The sequence below is a fragment of the Equus caballus genome, chromosome 16 (genome assembly GCF_041296265.1).
Source record: "Equus caballus isolate H_3958 breed thoroughbred chromosome 16, TB-T2T, whole genome shotgun sequence".
Classification (NCBI taxonomy): domain Eukaryota; kingdom Metazoa; phylum Chordata; class Mammalia; order Perissodactyla; family Equidae; genus Equus; species Equus caballus.
Window position 1 is genome coordinate 94,670,885 of NC_091699.1, and position 26,472 is coordinate 94,697,356.

General features: G+C 44.0%; 1 protein-coding gene across 2 annotated transcripts in view; it reads right to left on the reverse strand.

Moving 5' to 3' along the window:
- Positions 1–11,020: 11,020 nt before the first annotated feature.
- Positions 11,021–26,472, reverse strand: part of ERICH6 (glutamate rich 6) — a 30,144-nt gene continuing 14,692 nt past the window's right edge. Inside the window, exons 11-14 of one of the 2 annotated variants that reach the window (XM_023621107.2) lie at positions 21,125–21,210; positions 19,540–19,695; positions 16,869–17,097; positions 11,021–11,350 (exon numbers count right to left, since the gene is read on the reverse strand). In XM_023621107.2, the coding sequence (XP_023476875.2) occupies positions 11,087–11,350; positions 16,869–17,097; positions 19,540–19,695; positions 21,125–21,210 (735 nt within the window). In that variant the 3' untranslated portion in view covers positions 11,021–11,086. The remainder of the gene's footprint in view (positions 11,351–16,868; positions 17,098–19,539; positions 19,696–21,124; positions 21,211–26,472) is intronic. The other variant, XM_014731539.3, reaches the window with a different exon arrangement.

Below are 26,472 nucleotides of genomic sequence, written 5' to 3' on the forward strand. Positions count from 1 at the left end.
ATGCCCGGGCAGAGTGGCCTCTTGGGTCCTGGAATGGAGCCTGGTAACCACAGCCTCCAGCTGGCCCTGGGGAACAGAGCCGCAGCCTGACGGCCCAGGGGTGGTAGAGGGTGGCTCTTCTTTCCTGGCCGATCCTGCAGGATTTGCTATCAAGGAGGCCGGATGTGGTTTCAAAGCGTCTCTTTTACCTCCCTGAGTGGTTTTTTCCTATTAATGTTTAAAATTCCTTTAAAGAGGAAGCTTTTCATTCCAACATTGAAAAAAGACTAAATTGAAAGTGACGGACATTTTTGTGGGATTGTCAAATGTAACAATCCAACAAAGAAATGGCTCTTATTAAGTCCTTTCTTTGATTAGGGAAAAATGTCAGAGGAGGATTTTGAGGGCTTGTCGCTGGTAATGTGCTGCCCCAGAGGACGGAACGGGTACAGAAAGAGGCTTCACAGTTTGTTCTAGGGAAGTTCCTGTTTCCTTGGAACTTGTGTGGAAAAGTGAAGCTGTGATCAGAAACAGCTTTGAAATATAACTTAAAAAAGGAAGAAAGACTGGCTTTGGCATAGGAGGTTTTCTTTCCCCCCTGAGGCATCTGTATTAATGAGTTGGGTGGTAAGAGTTGATTAACATCCAGATCAGTAGAGTCCAGAAATGTCTTCCAACAATTAAAATAGCCTGCGTTGTAATCCTCTGGGCTTCCACCTTTCCTTAGGCTGATTGAAGGGGAGAAATAGCTTTGGAGTCTCACCGAGGGCCAAGCAAGTCCGTAACTTGACAGTCACTCCTATTCTTGCATTTTCCAACTTCAGAATAATGTTTCCGTTTAGTTTCTTGAAAGCATGAGTTGCTGTGCTAGGAAGCTGGAGGGCAACACACGGGAAGATATGTAACAATTCCTGCGTTCAGGGAGCTTAGAGCGGAGCAGGAGAGAGAACCACACAAATGTTAAAGCAGAATGGGCCAAGGCCTGGCAAAGAAGCCTCCAGGAGGGCTGCAGGAGGAGAGTGGGGGCCGTGGCCTGCACCTGAAGACACGATGCTCAGTAAACGGGGGCGGGGGACGGGGTGCAGGCAGAGTCTTTGTGAGAATTCCTGTAGGGGGAGGGGCTGGACCATAGAGCATCTGGGAGGGAGGAGCGATGGGTGATGTGGGTGGTCGTGGGTAGGTGGTTGAGGCATTGAGAGCGGAGGGCTTGGGCTGCATTCTCCAGATGACAGCCAAGGAAAGCTTTGGGGCAGATGAGCAGTAGCACCGGATTTGGGTTTTCCGAGGTGGTTCTGGCTGCAGTAAGGATATACGGGTGGGAGTGGAGGGAGAAGAGGTGGTCAGACATTCTGGCATCCTCATAGCATCTCACTCTTCAGACATCTTTGACTTTGGATGTATATACAGAATTTATTCGATTTCAAAACATCAGTGTCAGCTTTTGTGGTCAGAGTTCTGGAGTTTTACTTTAGGGTTCAGTGTCATCTGAAACTTACACTCCCTTAGAATTATCCTCCTTAAATCTAAAGTCTCATGTTTACAATTTAACTTTTAACCTTTGAGTCTCATCTGCGTCCTCTTGGTAACTGTTTTCTGCTCATTGGCTGAGGAGCCTGCCTTCTTGCCCTGAGAGCATGAGTTTCACTGTAATTCAAGTGCGTAGTTGTTTGGTGTGATTGCTCTGTCTTGTTTTTCTGAGAAATCGTCCTTGCCCTTTGTGGCCCCGTCCAGCATGTGACCGAGGCTTTAGTCTCCAGGGACAACACTCTAGGCCCTGTGTGAATTGATTTCAGGAAGGGTGCTGAGCACTTAGGGGATTAATTTTTCTTATTAATTACAAGGAAAATTGTATGATGGAAATTAAACTGATTACCCTCTTGGACTGAATGAGAATGGCATGTCACTACAAGTGTGAGTAAAACCTAGCAGTGCTGTCTTGCTGGCATCGGAAATCTTGCCAGGACTGTGCTGGGCTGCCTGAGAAATAGAGGACGCTCACTCCCACCCCAGGCAGTGGGCAGTGACGGAAGGTTTCTCAAGGGTCCCTGGGATGGGGTTGTGACTCCAGCTTTTCCCCTTCTCAGAAATTTCTGAAAATCATTTAGTTAAAAGATAAAAACATGCTGCACAGGGACTCCTGCTTCTGGCCATGATGGAGTAACTGAAACCCGGCGAACAACCTTCTGAATAAACAGTTAGAAGTAGACAAAATATGTGAAACAACTACGTTCAGAAATTGGACAACAGGCAGTGCAGGACGTTGGTCCCCAAGAGAAAGGAAAATAGCAAGGACCTGCATACGGTGGGCCAGGCGTTCTCCTTGGAGGCTGTGTCAGCCTGGCTGCCCTAACAGAATACCACGGATGGGGCCTTAAACAACAGAAATTGATGTTCTCGTGTTCTGGAGACTGGAAGGCCAAAATCAAGGTGCTCTCAGGGTTGGTTTCTGGCGAGGCCTCTTCCTGGCATGTAGCTGGCCGTCATCTCCATGTCGTCACATGACCTTTCTTCTGTGCCCCTATGGGGAGAGATCGATCTCTGGTGCCTCTTCTTATAAGGATACTAGTCCTTTGGGATTAGGGTCGCACCTTCAGACCTGTTTTCACTTCAGTTACCTCCCTAAAGGCCCTGTCTCCAAATATAGTCACATTGAGGGCTTCAGCATATGAATTTTGGGAGAACACAGTTCCATCCATAATGAGGCACTTTCCAGACTAAGGTGCAGAGAGGGGCATCCCATGCAGAGCACAGTGGTCTTACTAAGTTGAAGAGGCCAACTGGAGTTCAAAGAGGTGGCTAGAATGTGTAGGGCAGATGACCAGAGAGGAGGGACCTATGCAAAGGAAGACCCCCAGAAGTCTCTGTAGGAGTTCCTCAAGTATACAGCTGAAACTCCATCAGGCTGGACCAAGAATGGGGAGTTGTCAGCTGAACGATTCCCAGAGCTCAAAGGCTGGGAAGCATTTGTGTCCTGAGCTGCCGGAGTGGAGAGGCACACATTCAGGGCATTCAGCAGAGACCCTGGACAGGCCACCTCTTGGCACAGGGCTGAACCAGCCCAGAGTAAAGACTGCCGTAAACTCACCTACAGGCTTAACAACAGCCTTGAGGGCTCAGCATGATTCACGAGGAACCTATCTGCCTCACAGTCGGTCTTACACCCTTTGAAGGAAACAGCAAAATTCACTCCACAGTGTAGTGCTTACCGTGTTGATCCAGTAAAAACTTACACCTGGAAAGAAGCAGGAAAATGTGACCATAGCCAGGAGAAAAACCAATAAATAGAAACCAACCAGAAATGACTAAAATGATGGAATTAGCAAAGATTTTAAAACAATTTTTATACATATGCTCAAAAATTTAAAGAAAAGGACAAATACCATGATGAGAGAAATTGGAGATATAAAAAAAGAACCAAATGGAACTTCTAGCAATGAAATAATACAATATCTTATATGAATAATTCACTGGAAAGGTTTAAAAGAAGATTAGACACTGATGAAAAGATCAGTGAACTAGAAAGTGTAGCAAAAACTAAACAGAAAAAAAGACTGAAAAATGAATGAACAGAGCGTCAGTGACCTGTGGGACAATATTACGAAATATAATTTTTGAATAACTAGAATCTCAGAGGGGGCAGGGAGAAGAAAATAGTTGAAAAATAATGATGAAAAATGTTTTATGATATAATTCACATGCCATGCGATTCACCCACGTAAAGTGTACAAGTTGATGTTTTTAGTGTTCACAGGCTTGTGCAACTCTCATCCAACTCAACTTTACAACAGCTTTGTCCTCCCTGAAACAAACCCCTCCAATCACCACGGTCAATTTTAGAGTATTTTTCATCACTTCAAAAAGGAAGCCTATGCCCTTTAGCTGTCATGTCCCTATTTCTGCAGCCCCCAGCCCTAAGTAACCCCTGACCTACGTCTGTCTCTGTAGATTTGCTTATTGGACAATTCATGTAAGTGAAGTCATATAACGTGGTATTTTGTGGCTAGTTTCTTTCACTTAGTATAATATTTTCAAGGTTCATCCATGTCGTAGCATGTGTCAGCACTTCATTTCTTTTTATTGCTGAATCACTTCCCTGGTCTGGATATACCACATTTTATTTCATCAATTGATGGACATTTGGGTTGTTTCCTTTTGACTATTAAGAATAATGCTGCTGGGGCTGGCCCCGTGGCCGAGTGGTTAAGTTTGCGCGCTCTGCTGCAGGTAGCCCAGTGTTTCGTTGGTTCGGATCCTGGGCATGGACATGGCACTGCTCATCAGACCACGCTGAGGCAGCATCCCACATGCCACAACTAGAAGGACCCACAACGAAGAATATACAACTATGTACCAGGGAGCTTTGGGGAGAAAAAGGAAAAAAATAAAATCTTAAAAAAAAAAAAAGAAGAATGCTGCTATAAATATTTGTGTACAGATTTTTGTATGGAAATGTGTTTTTCAGTTCTCTTGGATATATACCTAGGAGTGGAATTACTGGGTCATGCTAACTTTATGTTTACTATTTTGGGAACTGCCAGACTCTTTTCCAAAGTGGCTGCACCATTTTACATTCCCACCAGCATGAGTGTTCCAACTTCTCTCCATCCTCACCAACACCTGTCATTTTATCTGACTTTTTTCATTCTAGCTACCCTAGTTGTTGTGAAGTGGTATTTGCATTTTTTTTGATAGCTAATGATGTTAAGCGTCTTTTTATGTGCTTATTGGCCATCTGTATATCTTCCTTGGAGAAATAGCTATTTAGATCTTTCGCCCATTTTTAGTTGGGTTGTCTTATTACTTATTGAGTTGTAAGAGTTCTTTATATATTCTGCACACTAGGCTTTTATCAGATAATATGATTTGCAAATATTTTCTCCCATTCTGTGGGTTCTTTTTCCTTTCTTAATGGTGTCCTTTGAAGCACACAAAAGTTTTTAATATTGATGAAGTCCAATTTCTCTTTTTTGTTTTGTCACTTTTGCCTCTGGTGTCATAGCTGAGAAGCCATTGCCTAATTGAAGGTCATCAAGATTTATGCTTCTGTTTTCTTCTGAGAGTTTTATAGTTTAGTTCTTACAGTTGGGTCTTTGATCTATTTTGCATTAATTTTTGTATATGGTATGAGACGGAGTCCAGCTTTGTTTTTGCATATGGATATCCTGTTGTCCTAGCACCATTTGTTGAAAAGACTATTATTTCATTGAATTGTGTTGTCACCTTGTCAAAAATCAATTGCCCACACGTGGAAGAGTTGATATCTGGATGCTCAGTTCTGTTCCGTTGATCTGTACATGTCTAGCTGTACACCAGTGTGACACTGTCTTGATCACTGTAGCTCTGCAGTACGTTTTGAAATAGGGATCGATCTATGAGTCCTCCAACTTTATTCTTCCTTCTCAAGATTGTTTGGGCTATTTGGGGTCCCTTGCATTTGCAAATGACCTTTAAGATCAACTTGTCAGTTTCTGCAGAAAAGCCAGGATTTTGGTAGAGACTGTGGTAAATGTGTACAGCAGTTTGGAGAGAATTACCATCTTAACAATATCAAGTCCTCTGATCCGTGAACATGGGTGTCACTCCATTTATTTAGAACTTTAATTTCTTTGAACGTTTTGTAGTTTTCAGTGTATGTCTTCTTTTCTTAAAATTGTACTTAGGTATTTTATTTTTTGATAGTATCGTATATGGCACTGTTTTCTTAATTTTGTTTTCAGAATGTTCATTGCTAGAGTGTAGAAATACAATTTATTTTTGTATGTTAATCTTGTATTCTATAACTTTACTGAACTCTTTATTAGTCTAATATTTGTGTATCTGTGTGGATTACTTAGGGTTTTCTGTATAAGATCTTTCCAAAGCAAATAGAGGCCGTTTTACTTCTTGCCTTTCTGATCTGGACGCCTCTTACTTCTTTTTCTTGCCCTGACCGGAACCTCCAGCGCAGTGATGAAGTGGCTAGAACAGACGTCCTTGCGTGTTCCTCATTTTGGGAAAGGGTTCTGTTGTTTACCATTAAGTATGACGTTAGCTGTGAAGTTCTCACAGATGTCCTTCATCATGCTGAGAAATTTCCCTGCTTTTTCTGCATTTGTTGAAATGACCATATTTCCCCGCCCTTTACCCTATCCTGTTGTCTATTACATTAATTGATTTTCAGATGTTAAACCAACCTTGTATTCCTGGGATAAATTTCACTTGGCCATGGTGTATAATCTTTTTTATATGTTGCTAGATTTGGTTTCCTAGCATTTGTTGAGAATTTTTACCTCTATATTTATAAGCAATAGAGATATTTGGTTTCTTTTCTTGTGTTATCTTTGTCTGATTTGGTGTCAGGGTAATACTGGCCTCGTAGATTGGGTTGGAAAGTGTATACTCTTCTGTTTTTTGGGACAATTTGTGAAGAATTGATATTCTTCTCTGAATGTTTGGTGAAATTCATCAGTGAAGCCATCTGGGCCTGGGCTTTTCTCTGTGGAAATTTTTAAGTTACTAATGTGATCTCTTTACTTATTATAGACCAAGTCACATTTTCCATTTCTTTTTATGTCAGTTTCAGCATTTTGTGTGTTCCTGGGAATTTGTTCCTTTTATTTAAATCATCTAATTCGTTAGCTACAGTTGTTCATAGTATTCCCTTGTAATCCTTTTTTCTTTTAATCTCTGTAAGGTTGGTAAGTGTCCTCTTTTATTCCTGTATTAAGTAATTTGAGTCCTCTCTTTTTTTCCTTGGTGAGTCTAGCTAAAACCTTGTGCATTTTGTTGATCTTTTCAAAGAACCAACTTTTGGTTTTGTTGATATTTTTCTATTGTTTTTCTGTCTGCTGAACACCATTAATGAAAAGAAAACTCTTTAAAGCAGCCAGAGGAAAACAGGACACGTTGTGTACAGAGGAAGAGAAGGCCCTGCAGTGCAGTAGACAGTGAAACAATGCCACACTTATGGTGGTTGCGTGGGTTCTCTTAAAAAGTTGATGAAACAAAAAAAGCAAAAAAAGCATGTCTCCTTCGAGTCTCCAGCTGTCAGTTTGCTCTCTGCGTGAGGCAGGGTGCTTCCTCGCCCCAAGTTCCCACCCTGCTCCCGCTCCCGGACTCTTCGTGGCAGAGGTGAGGGTTTCTCCTTCCAGCACAAAGGGTAACAGAAAAAGAGCGTGCCCTGCAGACGCTGCCCACGGTGCTGGTCCCAGTGTAGCAGGAGTCTGTGCTGATTATGCTGCTTGAGGGGAATATTTTTTTCTCTCATTTTAGCCCTAATCCAGTCGTTATCAACCTTGGCTGCACTTTAGAATCAGCCGGGGAACTTGAAAAAACTGAAACCCGTCTCTATCCCAGACCAATTTATGTTTAGAATCTGGTGGTGGAACCAGGCCGAGTGTGTGTGTGTGAGAGAGACAGTGTGTGTGTATTAATATATGTATGTATATATAAAAATATAAAATATATATGTAGGTATCTATGTATGTTTACTTACTATATGGAAATTTAAATATATACCAAAGTGGAGAGAACAGTGATCTTCAAACTGGGGGTGTGAGGACCCCCAGGGGTGAAGGCTTCTCCAGGGGATCAGCGTTAGCTGACTATCCAGGATAGAGGTGACACCCCATATGCTTTGTCCAATTTCCCCACCTACGTGAGGTGCAAAATGGAGGTAGTTCTTGGTCATGAAACAGATACCGTCGTTGGGAGGAAAGCTCTTCCTCTGGCAGCCCAGGTCCTGGGTCCTGACGGTTGGGGCCTGCCGGTGAATCGCCGGCTGCCGGTTTGAGGATCACTGTTGAGTGGTTTGCGATTCTCTGCTTTCAACTAGATTTTAAAAGCGTGAGTCATAAATTTCCACTAAAATTTTACTTTCAATTTATCAAAATTTGTCATGTTTTTATCAAGTCTGTGCTGCTAGTAATTGTAATGCTAACACAATCGAAAGAAGTTTTTTGAATACTTAGAGCCTTAAGGTCATAGGCAGTAAAGTTCAAAGTTTTGAAATAAATATATACTTTTGTAGTCGAGAAGAATGAGCAGGTCATCAGGAATAGATCTTTCAGCATAAAAAGAGGCCACTGTCCAATAAACTTCTTTGGAGGAAGTAGGATGAAAGTGTAAGTTCAAAAAGAAAAAAAGGAATGTTGTTGAAGAGCTGGTTTCCGTAGTATTGAAATGGATAACGACGGGCATTTAGATTCCATCGGATTCATTTCAGAAAGTAGTGGTTTATTTCAAAATGTCAAGATTTACAGTACATTGGAAATCACTTTCTTTGCATCTGCTTAAACTTACGACGAGTCATTATAGGTGTCGATGGAAAAGTGTGCGCGGGAGAGCATGCGTTCATTTCCTTTACGGGCTTGAGACGGGAGAAGTTCAAAGATGAGTGGTCTAGAACGACTGCTTTGTTCACGTCTGGAAGGCCAAGGGCCGCTCACTAGAATGTAATTTATTTTAAACCTTGTCTCTGTAGTTTAATAAAGCGGAAATTGATTCATACTTTACAACTTCATTTGTTTTAGGATTGATAAATAGCACTACAGAACTTAAATATGTGCTTATGGAAATTGCGGATGTGTTTTGTACAGCACTTTCTATCTGTAATCTGTCAGTGAAGGAGAAACAAACATGTTTGTGTGGTACAGTTACTTTATTGTTAATACTTATTAATATAGCTTATTTTATAGTAATAATTAAAGCATTCCATTCTGACATCAGCTTTCAGTTCCTATTCTTTAATCTATCTAACCTGACTCTCTAATCTCTTTCTAGTTCTGTTAATCCTCAGGAGGGTGAGTCTGTTCCCTGGTTTGTGTGGCTGAGAGGCTGGGATCTCTGCTTGGTCTTTGCCGGGTCTCTGCAGCGGTCACCGCGGTGCGGGCACCCGTTTCCCGCAGTCACCGGAACCCTGGGAAGTGGATTCTGTCTGTCTCAGTTTACAGCTGAGAGAACAGGGGCTGGGGGAGGTTAAGTAACTAGCCCAAGGGCACACAGCTGGTTGGCAGAGAGCTGGGACCTGGCCCTGGGTTGTCTGATGATTTCCGCTTCAGCACCGCAGAGCGCAGGGTGAGGAGTGGCGGGAAGAACGGTGGGGGGCGGGGGGGGGCTCCGAAGCCCCGGCTCACTTCTCGGTCCCTCTCCCCGGTGAGCTGTGAGAGCAGAGAAGCCAGCTAGCCATCCTTTAATCCGAGTGTTGTTGCACATTAGCAGGATTGCGTGAGACTTGCGCTGTAACCGGGTGATTGTGTGGCGCTGGAACTGGGTGGGTTTTCTGTCTGCGCTGCAGGCTGCAGGGAGTGCGCGGTCCAGCTTGGCAGCGTGTGGCAGCGGGGCGTGTCCCCGCCTGGTTTCGGCCCTGGGGAAGGAAGTCAGGGAGTGTGGACACAGGAAAATGCAGCGCGTCGTGTTAGAGAAAAACCACCTGCGTGCATTCCAGATAATCCCGAATTGCCCGAACTCAGGTAGAGAGCGTCTACATTGTTCACGGAAAGCTGACCCTGGACTCTGACCCTGGGGACTGCTGTAAGGGGGGGCGGGCTAAAGTACAGGAATCCAGTCTGCATGAAAGGAACGGCGCTCGTTCTCTTAGGAGAAAAGGAAGCTCTAACTTGCAGCCTCGGCGGCTCACTTCCGAGGACTCAGTGGAAGCCTGCGCGGACTCAATCCTTGCTTCTCCCCAAGTGAAGGGTCTTTCCTATATTTGCTCGCCTGCTTCTGGCTCGTCTTTTAAAAAAGGAGAAAAGAACAAGTTTGGATATTTAAAATAGATGAAGAGCAATTAATGAAGTCCCGTGAACTTAGCACCTCGCTTGAGAAACAGTCGGAGCCCCTGGCCGTCTCCCCATGCCTGGCGCGGGGCCCAGCCCCGGAGGCCACGGCCGCCTAAGTGACACGCGGATGGCCCTGCCTGTTTTGAAACTCGATATAGATAGAATGATACTGAACGTTGTCTTCTGCCCTCTTGACTTTTTCATTCGAGGTGAAAATGTTTGTAAGGGTGGTTCGTGTTGACTCAGGTATTCCAGTTCATCTTCACGCCTGTATGGAATTCCACTACGTGAATACACCATGTCTTAGTTCACTTGGTGAAGCGGAAGAGGCAAAGGCAAAAATAAAAAGACATTTAGCGTTGATCAAGACATGAGCCCAGGAGCTTCTCTTTCACAAAGATTGCAGTGGAGATTAGTAAGAGTGGGAATGAAAAAGGAACCAAACTGAATCCTCAGCGTTAACACGGTTCCTAAAAAGCAAGCTAATTAAAGGCACCAAAACCAAACCGAGCAGGCTGGAGAGTGGGTGAAGAGCAGGACCCAGGCCCCCCGCCCAGGAGCCGCCCCGCGCCCCCGCGGCCCCCTCCCCGCCCGCCCGGCCCCTCCTCACGGCCCCGCGGGAGGAAGCGGTGTGAGCGCTCCAGGCGGATGGGGCACGGTGGGGCGGCTTATTCCCTCTTGTTGCGCATTAGCGCCGGAGTTGGAATTCGCCGTCGGGAACGGCCCCTCAGTCTGCAGGCCTTCCTCTCGTCGGGGGACCAAGAGCGGCAGCGGGCGGGCGCTGCAAGCGCCTTCTGAGGTCTCGCCTCCACCCTCTGCTCTGCCTTTATCCCCGAGCAGAAGATGCTGGCCTGGGCCGTCTGCAGACTCAGCGACACCCCCTCCCTCGGAAGGGGACAGGCCCGGTGGGCCACAGGGCTCTGCGGCTCCCCCTGTGCCTCCGCGGCGAGGCGCCGGCCGCCGCCTCCAGGACGGCAGCGGGGCTGGACGGGTGGGTGACGGCGCCGCTCGTCGCGCCCGCCCTGCTGTGAGGCCGCAGCCCCCGTCTCCACGGCCCCTCTCTCCCTTCACCCCGGATTCGGGCAGCCGGCGGTCCCCCGGGCCGCCACCCCCGCGCTGGCTCCCCGGCCGCCTCCGTCCCGAGGGTCGCGGGCCCTGGGCGCTCGGCCGCTGTGCTCGCTCGCGGGGTCCCGGGGGCGCGCGGTTTAGTTCTCCCACCAAACTCAGGACGTGCTTTATGTTTATAGCAGCATATTTCTTGATGTTTCCTAGTCGTTTCATCCGCTTTTCTTGAAGTCTCCCACATCCCCTCTCAAAAAAAGAAAAAACGGAAGCGCCGCGGTGCTTGGCTAAATCTTCTCGTTTATTATAGCTGCTATGGTGGTTATGGTGTCCTGCCTCATGCCGGAGTTGTGGCAGAGGGCGAGGAGTCTCACAGCAAGGCAAGAGAGGTAGGCAGGCGGCTGCAGCCTGTCCCACGCCTGGCTGGAGGGGAAGAGCGCGCAGCCCTCCAGCTTGTGGAACAGGCGCCGGATCTTGATGAGACTGGCCAGCAGGAGCAGGTCGTCCTGGTTCAGGTACCGGAGCACCGGGATCTCCTCCGGGTTCTGGAGCTTTCCAGCAAAGACAGAGAGAGGGGAAGCTCAGGGTCCGGGAGAGGAAACGGTGCCCGCGGCCCCGGGGAGGCGGGAGCTGCGAGTGGCGGCCGGATTCGGGGCAGGTTCCCTCTCGAGTCTATCTATCTACAAACGGGCAGTGGTGTTACTCTAACCTGAACGGGGAACGAGCCGAAATGCTGCGGAGACCCGAGAGACCAGAGCAGCCCAGCCCGAACAGAATTTGGCTACTTTCAAACGCGTATAGTTTCCTTAAGTAATTGAACCCGCACATCCTGAGGGCACGCAAAGATGCTGCAAACGCCGCCCCTGCCCTGGGAAAGGCCCGTCGGGGAGGCGTGGCGCGTGCTGGCCGGTGGAAGGCAAGCTGAACTACTTGCGCAAGCAGAGGGACCACCTAGCTGCAACTCACGGCATCCTTCTGCACTTTCATCCCTCCTCCCATCGGGAGGGAGGAAGGGGGGAGGAATATGAGATGGATGGATAACGAAGAATGGATCTCATTTTTAACCTCCCTGCAATCCCAAATCCCATAAAATGACAGAAAACTTGTTTGGAGAGTAAATCAATAATGGTTCTAGGAAATAGGAAAGATTTTTATCCGCAGGAACAATCTTAAGGAACTCCTAAAAATCAGAAAGCAGATGGGACTGCTATATCCGTGTAGAGAAATGACCAAATGAAACCACTAAACCCCGAACACACCCATTCTGAGCTCACAGTCAAGGGCAATGAGAAGCAGCAGGGCCCCCGAGGTGAGTATTAGCAGGACCCGGTGGGAAGGCCCCTCGCCGCCCTCTGTGAGCCCGCTGCCCACAGGCTGGCTGGAAGCCTGGCCCTGGGCTGGCCACCTCCCCTCACCAGCACAGCCACTTCTCCACAGTTATCCGAGACCAACGTCAGTGAGCAGAACACACGGGAAAACGGGGATTCTCAGTACAAAAGTGAACACACAACCAAGAATCGCCAGATATCCGGGGGAATTTGAGGCCCTGGAAGAAAGGCCCTGGAGTTCTCTCTCAGAGACACTAACACTCACAGAAACAGAATGGGCAGCCAGAGGAAGACTTGAGAAAATATAGTTAACATTCTCTGAGGGATTTGAAAGAATTATTGTTGTCGAGGGAAAGAAATAACTAGAAGACTTGGAAGTTAATTCTATGCATATAGAGAAAAAGATATGTTACCAGTTTGACAGTAACCATTAAAATATAACGTATTAAAAGATTGAGTCTGTGAGGTTGAGGAAAGCAACAGAACCCAGTGGTAGGCTGTTTGCAAGAGACACATCTAACTCAAAATTACGTAAAAAGGTTGAAAATGAAAGGATAAAAAAATGTACCTAGCAAATGCTAACTTTTACAAGAAAGCAGGTGCAGCAATTTAACAGCAGATGGAATAGCAAAGACCATTAATAAAGAAATTTGGAATAATGCATAATTGATAATGTTAATTTTTTTGTCAAAACCCAAAACCCTCAGTGATACACTGAGTCACATCATGGGCACAGCTGAAGAGCCAGTCAGGGAGGCAGGAGATGGAGCAGGCACGGGCGTGGAAGGAACCGCTCACGGAGAGACTGCCGACCTCTTTAGCTTCCTAACCACAGAGCTTCGAGACACAGAAAGCAAAACCGATAGAAACAGTAGGAAAAACAGACAAATCCACAATCTTATTGGGCAACATTCACACATTTCTCAGGAATAAACCACCACTATAAAAAGGATATAGAGAGAAGTGTGAACGGAACAATTAACCATAGACAATAATATACTTTTGGGGGGGTCAAATATACATGGAACAGTCATAAAAATTATATAATCAACCACAAAGAAACTATCAATACATTTTAAGCAGCAAGGAAAAAATGCAAGCTGTACTCCATGACCATTTAGAAATTAACAAGAAAAGGATAGTACATTTTTTACCTATTTGAAAATTCAGTAACTACTGAGTAGAAGAAATCAGAATAGAAATCATAACCTGTTTAGAGGTGAGAGGAAACCAGAACGCTACATATTAAAACCTGTGGCATAGGCCAAAGGCCCTCGAGGGCCAGGGCTGAGGGGGGATGGAGCTGCCGTTTTCACAGGATGGGACCATGGCTTCTACTCTGAGTAAGACTGGAAGCCACTGGGCGGTTTTGACCAGACTTATGTTGTCAAGTATCACTCCAACTATTGTGTTGGAATAGACGTAGGGAAGAGCAGAAGCAGGGAGAGTCATTAGGAGGCTCGTGTAAACGAGCGAGGGAGCAGGCACAGGAGGCAGACAAGGCTGACAGGCTTGGAGGATGTGAGGAGTGTCAGAGTCTGGTGATACACTGGAGGCAGAGTTGGCAGCACTGCAGATAATAGATGTGGGGTCGTGATAGACGGGAGGATGACCACTCCAAAGTTGTGGGCCTGAGCACCTGAAAGGAGGCAGCTGCTGTTCTCTGGGATGGAGAAGACTGAGGGTGGTGCCAGCTCGCAGATCTGATTTTGCTCTGTTAAGTTTTTAAAGCCCTCTTAGACACCCAGATGGAGATGTGGGGTTGGACCCGAGGTTTACAAGTCGAGTACATGGAGGACCCACCGGGAGAGCAGACAAAGGTGACCAGCATGTGGACAGTGCTTAAGAACCAGAGGCTCGGGGAGGTCACCTGGAAGTGAGTGTAGACAGACGAGAGGAGCCCAAGGAAGCCTGGGCCCCTCCACGGGGAGGAGAGGGGAAGTGAAGGGAACCTGCAGAGAAAAACGAGAGGGAACAGCCCCGAGGTACAAGGAAAATTGGGGGAGAGCAGTGTCCTGGGAGCAAGGAAGCAATGCTGCCAGGAGGAGGCAGTGAGCAGCTGGTCCAGGACTGCCGAGAGGCCACTGGATTCAGCATGAATTAGCTATGGGACATTGGAAATACTGGGTAGCAATTAAAAATAAAGTAGACAGGGGCTGGCCCCATGGCATAGTGGTTAAGTTCAGTGCACTCCGCTTTGGTGGCCCAGGTTTGCAGGTTTGGATCCTGGGGGCAGACCTACAGCACTCATCAGCCATGATGTGGCGGTGACCCACATGTAAGGTGGAGGAAGACTGGCACAGATGTTAGCTCAGGGCTAATCTTCCTAAGCAAAAAAAAAAAAGTGGACAAATATGCTTGGAAATGTATAAATGGAAAAACCTTTAGTACTTGTTAAGTAGAAAACAAAAACAAATAGAACCCTACTAACAGTACAATTAATACAGTATAATCCAATTTTTATTGAAAAAGATGTATGTGGGGGCTGGCCAGGTTGCATAGTGGTTAAGTTCGTGCACTCCACTGTGGTGGCATCCCACATACAAAATAGAGGAGGCCTGGCATGGATGTTAGCTCAGTGACAATCTTTCTCAAGCAAAAAGAGGAAGACTGGCAACAGATGTTAGCTCAGGGCCAATCTTCCTCACCAAAAAAAAGAAAAAGAAAAAGAAAAAGAAAGATGTATGTGAATAATTTATGAAAACAAAGAAAAGAGAAATACACAATACATTTTGGGTGGTGATTTCCTTTGGAGAGGGGGCAGAATTGAAGGTGGAATCTCATTGTTTTACTCTTTATTTTTCTATATGATTTGAATCTTCAAATATGACAATGTGATCACATGTCACTTTTTAGTTTTAAAAAACTCAAAGGGTGATCATGAGGACAAGGACAATGAGAAAAGTAAAAACTTAACAAATTCTTTCTTTTGCATCAAAATGCTCTTTTTCTGATTAGAATTCATTTCTAAGGAGGGAAGGGTGGAGAGAGCATTTTTTGCATTTTTGGTAAGAATGCATTTATCGTGAGTGTAATGTATCCAAAGGAGGCTATCTTGCATATTTCTAACTGACAAAGAAGCTTGTCTGGAGCCTAACCAGCTGACTGCAGTGGCCAGACTGGCGGAAAGCAGCTCAACCAGAGCGGGGCACATGGTGGACCCTCACGACCGTGGCCAAACCCGCAGTCTCCCTTTTGTTTGGCGTTTATGAGACACTCCTGCCCATGCTGCATATGGAGGTCAGATTTCCTCTTACTGAAAGTATAGACTTTTTAGAGCGTGAAGACACCTTCAACTTTGGAGCGGTCTCTTTCTTTAATAAGTGATGTGGAGCCGGCCCCGTGGCCGAGTGGTTAAGTTCGTGCACTCCACTTCCGTGGCCCAGGTTTTCCATCGTTCGGATCCTGGGCGTGGACACGGCACCGTTCATCAGGCCACGCTGAGGCGGCATCCCACATGCCGCAACTAGAAGGGCCCACAGCTAAAAAAGATACAACTATGTACTGGGGGGCTTTTGGGAGAAGATAAATAATGATAATAGTGATGATGAAATGAAGGTCCTCAGAGTGGAAGGGGCTTGTTCAAAGCCACACACTAGATATGCTGTCTGTGTGCTCTATGGGGACACACAGGTCTCTGTTTATCTCTCTCTCTACATCTCTCTGTATTTCAGCTCTACTGAGGTCTAGTTGACAGACTCTACGTCCACACTGAGCCGTCCTTTCCTGAGTACTCAGTCGGCTTGAGCGCCATGCTAAGTGCTGTACATTCTCACTGAATCGTCACAGCAGTCCCCATGGTGGGCATCCTGAGCCCCATTTCATAGTCGGGGGAAGTCAAGTTCACCGTTGAGCTGAGTGGCAGGGCTGAGGGGCCGAGCTACCTCTCTGAGAGCTGAAGCCCGTGCTCTTAACCATCGTGCAGGGCCGCCGTCACGCAGAGTGCACTCTGGGCCGCGTCCTGGCGGGCAGAGGAGTCAGAGGCTCTGGCCGCAGGGGCTCACCCTCCAGTAAGGGAGGCAGCCATGAGGGCAAGGAAGGCCGCAGGCTTCAGCAAGCACAGAGAGGGGGAGTACACAGACAGCCGGGAGAAACTGGGCCGAGGGCTCTGAGGTCCAAGAAGTGTCTCCAAGAAGATGGGGCTTATGCTTGGTCTTTTTTTTGAGGAAGATTAGCCCTGAGCTAACATCTGTGCCCATGTTCCTCTATTTATATGTGGGACGCCTACCACAGCACGGCTTGATAAGTTGTGTGTATGTCTGTCCCTGGGATCTGAACCTGCAAAGCCTGCACCGCCGAAGCAGAGTGCGCAAACTTAACCACTGCGCCACCGGGCTGGCCCTGTATGCTTGGTCTTGAACATGGTTAGACGTATGCTTGGTCTTCAACATGCTTAGAACCCAGGGCTTTCTACTGTGGCATGGAGAAAACAAACGCAATATAAAATCCTGCAGCCAAACCCCCAAAGCAGCACTCCTCAGCCACCGAGTAAACACTCAGAGAATGTGACCCGGATCCAGGACTGAACTAACAGGAATATCTGAGGAAGAAGAAACAATTCATAGGGCTGCCTCAACTACATATGAAATGCACTATGGGTTTGTTTTTTCCTTGGACTCCAAAATTCTTTGTGGACGGTAGCTTACACACAAATATAATCGACCGGTAATAACACTAACAGAAGTTATGTTACTCTTATTATTCTAAATGCTTTAAGTTGCTTAAGGCAAGACGCACCTACCTTCACTTTGGTGCCGACGCTGATTCTTGCCTGTTGGCCCATCGCTAGAAAAGTGATGGAAACCTTGTCTTGTTCTAAGATGCGAACGCCGACATAGTGGTTCAGAGCCAGAAAGACGGGTTTAAATGAGACGAAGTGGGAGGAAGCGACAGCACTGGACCAGTTCCAAGCCCTCACTCTGTTGCCAGCTTGATCCGAATATTGACCTCCCAAGATATTGATGTACACCCTGGGCAGAAACGAAATTGGAAACCATCAACAGTAACATTACAAGTCAACCTTGAAACTGGCCCCGCCACTCACTGTTTAGGCTGGCCAACAGCGTGCGGATGGTGGAAAACCTCAGGAAGTCTTAGGAGTAAAAACACTGTGACTGAATCCTCTACTAATTTGAGGTACTGGGTGCAATTCAAGACCTGTTGATAAACCAACATGGGTCCAAGGGATGGAACCAGGTAATAAAGGAGTCTGGAAAATTATGTGCTGAGAAGGATGCCGAGGAAGCCGGGGAGGTTTAGTGTGGACAAGAAGAAACACAGGAGAGCAGGCTATCCCCTAAAGAGGGGAGAAGACCAGGGCTTGGACTGGCCTCGTGTCAAAACGATGACCAGCGGGTGTAAATTCTGGGGGAGGCCGACCTGGCCTCAGGATAAGAGGGCTGGTTTCTAACAGCACCCAGCAACCGGGCTCCAGGACTCCTTCTAGGAGGCCTCTTGTCAGGGCTGGGTGTGCGAGGAGAGGCTCGGGGGCAGCTCTGAGGTCACGGGTGGAGAAGAGCTCTGCGACGGAGCAGAAGGTGGAGCTTAGACCACCCGGCGTGCCCAGTGTCTGAGCATCGCCAAGGCCACATTTTGCTACATTGCACACCATTCAGCCGTGCATGGTCTGAGATCCAGGGGCAGCAATGACTGCCATTCCACTCAGTTATCTCCTTGTCCTGCTCTCTCATCCTTTTCCAGCTTGGATCTCCATCTCTTTCTTGAGGACAGAGAATAGGAACAGTTCCAGGTATATAGACAGTTGCCTTAGTTTGATAGTGAAGTGTTTCTTTAAAGCTGGATGCATGGGCCATGAGGCCCCCAAAGTAAGATGACTGACCTCTATTTCCCAGTGTTAGTGGCAGTAAACTAATAGCACAAGGACAAATGAGAAATTGAGGGGATTATCCTATCGTAACTGGGGAGAGGGAAAGTTAGTTTTATCTTGACACGTGGGTGACAATAACATTTGGCTAAAATTACTTAGATAAATGGTTTATTTAATAAGCATTCTTTGAGTGTATACCACGTACAGAGACATGCCATGTAGTGGCGAAGATTCAGGGTGAGCCTTCAGGGAACTTCAGTCCAGCGGGGGAGACGGGCTCGCTAGACAAGAGGCAGCCAGAAGGGGCTGTGAGCGTATCAAGGAGTCGTCTCAGAGGGCCCAGGAGTTCAGCTGGAGGGTCACGGGGCTTCACTGGAAAAGGGAAAGTTCTAGAAGCCAATGAGCATCTGGTGACAATTAATGTAGTGCCCCATCAAATGTAATACAGAATTGCCATTGAACCCTAAGGCATTAGCAGAAATTCTCCAATATCCATGGGGCTAAAGATTTGACTACTGCTTTGGTCTAAAAAACACAGATAGCTCCCTGTGTGCTAACTCTCTCCAGTACTGGCAGAGTGTCCACACTTTGGCGGTTATTGCCAGAGTTTCTCCAGATGAGATTGTTATACCTGTAAATAATTTAAAGGGAGTGAATATCTCTTTCTGAAAAGCCCCAAAAGTTTACATTGTATTTGAAGTTAGAACCCAAATCGTCCTTCCGCGGGCTAAGTGAAATAATACAAAGTCACAGAGGGTAGGGGTGGGTAGATCAAAGTGGGCTTAGGATCCTGAGCTCTCTAGGGATTTTGTGTGTCTGTCATTGCTGTTGGTTGTGGCTCCAGGAAGCTCACTCGTTAGGAGTACATCTCAAACGACAACCACGCAGTGCAGCAGCGGCCGCCGCAAATCGCTTCCGCAGACAAGGCGGAATAACACGCTCAGGGCACGGGCTCTACAGAGACCCCAGGCTCAGACCCCAAACTCCCAGGGGGACCATGCAATTTATTGAAAGATCTTTTTTCTAACATTGAAATTGTATAGTTTATATTTTCTTGCTGTTTACAGAAAGAATATGATGAGCTTTGTTTTGTAGGGTTGCCTGAGATTTTCCCACTGAGAAGCATATGGAATAGCATAAATCACAAATTTCTCTGAGTTGAACATTACCATTTAAAAACCACTAACTTAAATAAATCTTCTTAAAGCCATTTTTATCACTTAAAAGGAAAAATAAAGCTTCCAGTTATAAGATGAATAAGCTCTGGGGATCGAATGTACAGCATAGTGATTTTGGTTAATAATCTATGTTATATACTTGAAAGTTGCTAAGAGAGTAGACCTTAACTGTTCTCAACACAAAAAGGAGATGGTAATGGTGTGACATGATGCAGGTGTTAGCGACAGCTATGGTGGTGATCATTTTCAATATACAAGTGTATCAAATCAACTCATTGTACATCTTCAACTTACACAATGTCATATGTCAATTATATCTCAATAAAGTTGGAGAAAAATAAAAGGAAAAATAAAATTTCGCAAAACCCAAAAAACAAAATGGCAGCAGGAGAAACATTGAGGCCTACCAGACATTTCCATTGGGATGATAGCAGGAACTTCTGCCAGAAGAATCCAGCACTGCCAGGATCGCGGGGTTAGTGGGCATGTCTTCTTGGACTATACAAGTGAAACCATTTGTCTTGTTGGGCACTCGAATGATGGCCAGGTTTCCAGATGGATAGCTGAGGTCAGATAAGGTCATTTGAGTTGTTCTAATGGTCCTTGACTACTCTGGGAATAAATTTAATTTATGAGAGAGTCCTCTGAAACTATAAAGTATTCTGAAAATGGGAGGTACTGATATTATAAGAGCATTTTATGTTTTTTGTGTGGATCAAAATATATTCATGAGACGCAAAAATCCTTAACAAAATACTAGCAAATGGAATCTAGCAACATATAAAAAGGATTATGTTCCATGGCAAAGTGGAGTTTATCCCAGAAATACAAGGTCAGTTTAACATCTGAAAATCAATTCATGAAACATATTATATTGTGGGGCAAGCCTGGTGGCGCAGTGGTTAAGGTCGCACGTTCCGCTTTGGTGGCCCGGGGTTCGCCGGTTCAGATCCTGGGTGTGGACCTATGCACTGCTTGTCAAGCCATGCTGTGGCTGCATCCCACATATAAAGTAAGGGAAGATGGGCACAGATGTTAGCTCAGGACCAGTCTTCCTCAGCAAAAAGAGGAGGGTTGGTGGGGATGTTAGCTCAGGGCTAATCTTCCTAAAAAAAATAAATAATAATATTGATAGAATAAGGAGCAAAACACCTGATCATCTCAACAGACACAGAAAAAGCACTTGACAAGATCCAATACTTTTTCATGATAAATGACTCAAAGAACTAGCAATAGAAGGAACACTCTCAGCCTGATAAAGTGTCTGGGAAAAACCCACAGCTGACATCATTCTTAACGAGGAGAGACTGAAGGTTTCCCCTCGAAGATGAGGAACGAAACAAAACGTCCACTCTCCCCACTTCTCTGCAACATTGCACTGGAGGGTCTAGGCAGGGAAATTTTGTGAAAGAAAAAGAAATGAAAGGCATCCAGACTGGAAAGGGAACAAGTAAAACTCTCTCTTTTTGCAGATGACAAGCTCTTGTACATAGAAAATCCCAAGGAGGCCACAAAACAACATTCTAGAACTAACAAAAGAGCTCAGAAGAGTCGTAGGCGATAAGGTCAATATATAAAAATAAATTGTATTTCTATACACTAGCAGTGAACATTCTGAAAATGAAATTAAGAAAATAATTCCGTCCGCAAATATCTCTATACTTATTGCATGTTATATACAAGATATATACAATATATATACACATATATAATATATATATTTATTGTATAACGCTATCATGTAAAGTGGGAAAGTTAAAAACTATTAATAACTAGTTGAAGAATTGATTTGTAAAAAGTTATATATATATATATACATGCTCATAGAAAAAAAGGAAGGAAAGATACATGAAAGGTGTTAACAGCTTTTCTCTGGGTGGTAGGGTTTGTGGGTAATATCTATTTTTTCTTTATGTTTTCCTACGTATTTTTCCTTTATCTTTTTGTGAAGAAATAACCCTGACAGGAATAACTTGTTGAAAGAAAGGATACAATATCTGCGTTGTCCCATCTGGAAACGAAGTCAGAAACTTGCTCCCATGTTTGTAATTCTTCTCTAAAAGCTCATTCCTCACGATCTACACACCACAGAACATAAAAGGACACTAACTATTTTGGATGCAACACACTAAGGACAACACACATCCTTTGCTTGCTAGACAGTGATGCAAACCAGCTCGTAATTTAAATCTGGGGCCTTGCTTCAGCGACAGGGAACAATCCTTAGGAATCGTTAATGATGGTCGCTAACCCCTGCAGATAACTTGATAAAAACTTTCCAGAAGAAATCTGACATTACATGTCTGTTTGAAGGGTTTTTTAAAAAATTTATTTATTTTTAGTTTATACACATATTATTATAAAAACAAAAGAAGATAAAAACCAGCCCCAGGAGAATGGAAATACCCTATATCCTGATTGTAGTGGTGGTTACATAACTCCGTCAAAATTCATAGAACTGTCCATCTAAAAAAGGTGAATTTTGCGGTATGTAAATTATAATGCAATAAACGCGAGTAGAAGCTGCAGTATCTGATGTTTCTACAAGGAAGCCCCTGAAGTTCATTTGAGCCGAACAGGAGTGGAGCGCAGGAGGAGGAAGAGAGACGCGCGGGAGAGATGCCTTCTCACGGCTCCCAGTGTAACTGCTTTATATGTAATGCTCAAGAGGGAGAGGAATTGGTACCCAGTAATGTTGTACAGTAAGCTGGAGATTCAATTTAATTCTACTTATTCCTAATCTTGAATTGTAATAAAATGGATACAAGAAATCCTAGGGCTAAACAGTGAGACAGTTTAAATCGTCATGTAAATGTTGCCATTTATTTTGGAAGATAATACATTGTTTCACTTCTAAAAATTATGAAATATGAAATACATTCAGGTAAGTGCTAAAACATGCTGTTTTGTTAGGAGTAATTGTAAAGTGCACACCGTTGTCATCCCCATCTGGGTCGAGAAAGAGCGATGCTGACACTCTAGAAGCCTCTGCGCGTCGATCCCAAAGTCAATCTCCTTCCTGCCCAGACACAGCCGCTGGCCTGATTTCATATTTCTTTACATTTTTTAAATTTCTAAACAATACAGTTTAATTTTTCCCATTTTGCATTTTACATTAATAGAATCGTACATTATGTATTTCGTTTCTTTCTGTCAACATTATGTTTGTAAGATTCACACACGTCCCAGTGCGTGGTTGTAGTCCAATAACTTTCATTTGCGTATAGTAGTCCATTGTAGGAATTTATCACTATTCTTTTAACCATTCTATTGTGAATGGATATTTGGGTGGTTTCCAGTTAGGGGCTATTATAAAAAATGATACTGTGAACATTCTTATGCACGTATGCTGGTACCCAGTTCCTCTCGATATTATACCCAGAGGTGGAACTGCTGCATTCCAAGAGATGCCTGTCTCCGACTGGAGGCGTAGCAGCGACTGTTGCTCTGATCCTTTCCAATGCTCAGCTCCAGCAGACTTTACATTTTTTTTTTTTTTTTGCCGATATGGTAGGTACGCATGGATCTCTACTTGTGGTTTTACTTTTTCTTTCCCAGGTTACTAATGAGGTTGAGCACCTTTTCATGTGTTTATTGACCATTTGAATTTTCTCCTTTGAGAAGTGTCCAAGTTTTTTTGGCCCATTTTTCTATTAGGTAGACTTTTGTTTGTGTGTATGTGTGTGTGAGGAAGATTGGCCTTGAGCTAACATCTGTTGCCAATCCTCCTCTTTTTGCTTAAGGAAGATTGTCGCTGAACTAACGTCCATGACAGTCTTCCTCTGTTTTATGTGGGATGCTGCCACAGCATGGCTTGATGAGCGGTGCTAGGTGCACACCCAGGATCCAAACCCGCAAACTCTGGGTCGCCAAAGCAGATCACGCAAACTTGACGACTATGCCACCAGGCTGGCCCCTTAGGTAGAATTTTTTTTATGCTGATCTATAAAAATTCTTTATACATTTAGGATACAAGACCTTTGCATGTCATATGTGCTGCAAATATTTCTCCTTTCTTGGTTTGTCTTTCACAGTTTTAATTTTAATTTATCAAATCCTTTATGGATACTGTTTTTTTTTTTTTAAAGATTTTACTTTTTCCTTTTTCTCCCCAAAGCTCCCTGGTACATATTTGTATATTTTTAGTTGTGGGTCCTTCTAGTTGAGGTGTGTGGGATGCTGCCTCAGCATGGCCTGATGAGTAGTGCCATGTCTGCGCCCAGGATCCGAACCTGTGAAACCCTGGGCCGCCGAAGAGGAGTGCGGGAACCTCACCACTCGGCCACAGGGCTGGCCCCGATACTGCTTTTGTTTTGTTGGTTAGTAAATCTTTCCCTAACCTGAGATAATAAAGCTATTCTCCTAGATCAAAGAAATCTTTGTAGTTTTGCAGTTCACGTTTAGGTCTTTAATCCACTTGGAACTGATTTTTACATACAAGGAGGTAGTGGTTCCAATTTCATTAAAAAAAAATATAGATACCCTGTTATCCCAGCACGCTGTGTTGAAAAGATTTCCCTTTCTCCATTACTGTGCAGTGCCACTGCTGTCATAAGTCAGCTGTTTCTGTATGCATGAGTCTGAGTCTGGCCTCTATTCTGTGTCATGGATTTCTTTGTTTATCCCCGCCTCAACGTTACACTGTCTTAATTACTACAGTTTGTAAAAGATCTTAATGTCTGGTAGGACATGATCCCCTCCCCCCCGTCGTCTTCTTTGAGAACATCTGGGCAATTTACATTCTTTATATTTCCACGTAAATTTTAGAATCGACTTGTCAGGACCTCCCTTCCCCCAACAAACACAAATATACAATCTTAACTTTAATTACAATTGCATTGGATCTATAGATCAATTTGGGAAGAACGTCATCTTTAAAATATTTAATCTTCCACTCCAGGACCATTATTAGGTCAAATTTGTTCAATGTGATGTTCAAATATTCTATTGTATTATTGCTTTCTTTTTGGTCTAATAATCCTTCTAGTTATTGAGAAAGGTAGGCTAAAGTATCCCATTATGATTATGGATTTTAAATATTTTCCTTTTACTTTGGTGAAATTTTGCTTTATATATTTTGAGGCTATGTTAATATGGAAAAATTCTGTAATGTTCTATCTTCCTGGTGGGTTAACCTTTATCTCTGTAAAGTGGTCCTCTTTTTTTCCAGTGCTGCTCTTTAGAATTTTCAGGATATATCACTTTTATTTATTTACATTTAATCTTTTTGAATCCTTATATTTTAGACATGTCTCTTGTAAACAGTATATGGTTGGAATTTTTTCTTCTTCTTTTTTTTTTCTTTTTAAGGATTGGCACCTGGGCTAACAACTGTTGCCAATCTTTTTTTTTTTTTTCTGCTTTATCTCCCCAGACCCCCCCTGTACACAATTGTATATCCTAGTTTCATGTCCTTCTAGTTGTGGGATGTGGGATGCCGCCTCAACATGGCCTGACGAGCGGTGCCATGTCCGCGCCCAGGATCCGAACCCTGGGCCGCCGCAGCAGAGCGCGCGAACTTAACCACTTGGCCACGGAGCCGGCCACGGAATTTTTTCTTTTAAAAAAAAATTGTCCGATAGTCTTTATTAACTGGTGTATTTAGTCTGTTTACACTTAATATAGTTACTGACATTCCTTGATGTTTTCCATTTGTCCCCTCTTATATGTTTTTCTTTTCCTTTATCCTTTCCTGTCTTTTGGGGGGGGGGGATTTAAAATGTTATTCTATTTTTTGCTCTATCTTTACTAGCTTGGAAGTTATATTCTCTGCTCCTGTTATTTTTCTGGCTACCCTAGAAATTTGAGCAAGCAAACTTAATTTATCAAAGTCTGAAGTTAAGCTATGTATTTGCCCTTTTTCCAAACCAAGGACTTTAGAAAACAGAAACCGCATTTAGCCTCCTTCCCATTCTGTACTATTCTGTCATGCAATTTTGTTCTAGACTGCTTTTTGAAACCCCATGGGCCATTATTATTATAATTATTACTGTTTTATCAGCCAACTTTTAGTTTAATCCATATATACCACATACCACTTTCTTTGCTCTTCACCTTTCTAGAATCTCAGACTGTCCAACTACATAAACCACAGTCTTTAAAATTTCCTTTAGTGAGGGGCTACTGTTGATAAACTCTCTTTGTTTTTGCCAGACAATGTCTTTTTGGGGCACATTTTCTTGAAAGATATTTTAAGTGGGCGTAGATTTCTAGATTGACTATTTTCTTTCAGCACAAGGAAGACATTCCACCACCTCCTGGCTTCCATTGTTGCTGTTGGGAGGTCATTGGATGGTCTAATTCTTCTCCTTTAAGTGTAAATGGAACCTTCCATTCTCTGCTGCTTTTGAGATTTTCTTTTTGTCTTTGGTGTTCTGCAGTTTGATTATGATATGTTTAGGGTTTTTTCCTTTTTAATTCACCCTGCTTGGGATTCAGTGGGCTTCTTCAATCTGTGGATTGGTCTCTCATATCTGTTCTAGGAAATTACTATCCATTATCTCTTCAGATATTGCCTCTGCCTGATTATCCTTCTTCTCTCCTTCTGGGGTTTTGAGTAAATACATTTTAGACTCCCCATTTCATACACTCTCTTCTATATTCCTAACCTTTTTTTGCCCCCATGGTGAATTTTGATAATTTTTTTTACATTTCTTCCAAGTCATTAGTTCTCTCTTTAGTTGGTCTAATTTGCATTTAACTCTCATCTTCTAAGTTTTTAATTTCAGTTGTTTTCTTTTCACCTCTATAAGTTCATTTTTTTTCTTTTAACACCTGTTATATCACTTTATAATTTTCTGTTCCCTCCATATATCTTCAAGCTGATCTTTTATTTTCATAAACATAGTTAGATTACTTCAATTTTCAAAGTCTTTGCAGGTCTTATTGGATATCATTCCTCTTGGTTTTCAGTTGTGTCTGAGTTTCCTTGTGTTCTTGATTATTTTTCACCATGTGCTGGAATTGAACTTGAAAGATAATTTGTAGGAGTAATCTGAGGGCTAGATGAGTGACCTTCCTCTAGACACGGTTTGGATTTTATTTCATCAGGCACCTCAGTTCACTGCCACCCCTTAAATTCTGTATCACCAAGAGAAACAAGCCTGGTCTCAGTAAGTTAACTTCTAAGAATCTATTCTGAGAAGCTATACTTATATAAAAATAAATTTATACATAAAGATACTCAAAGCAATATTATTTGGTATTAACAAAAAAATTGTTAATAACCTGTATGTCCAATAAAAGGGGAACGGTTAAACAAACCAAATGAAAAAGCACATAGATATTAAAATGATGTTAATGTAAGCTATATAATATCATAGAAAATATTTTTATAATTA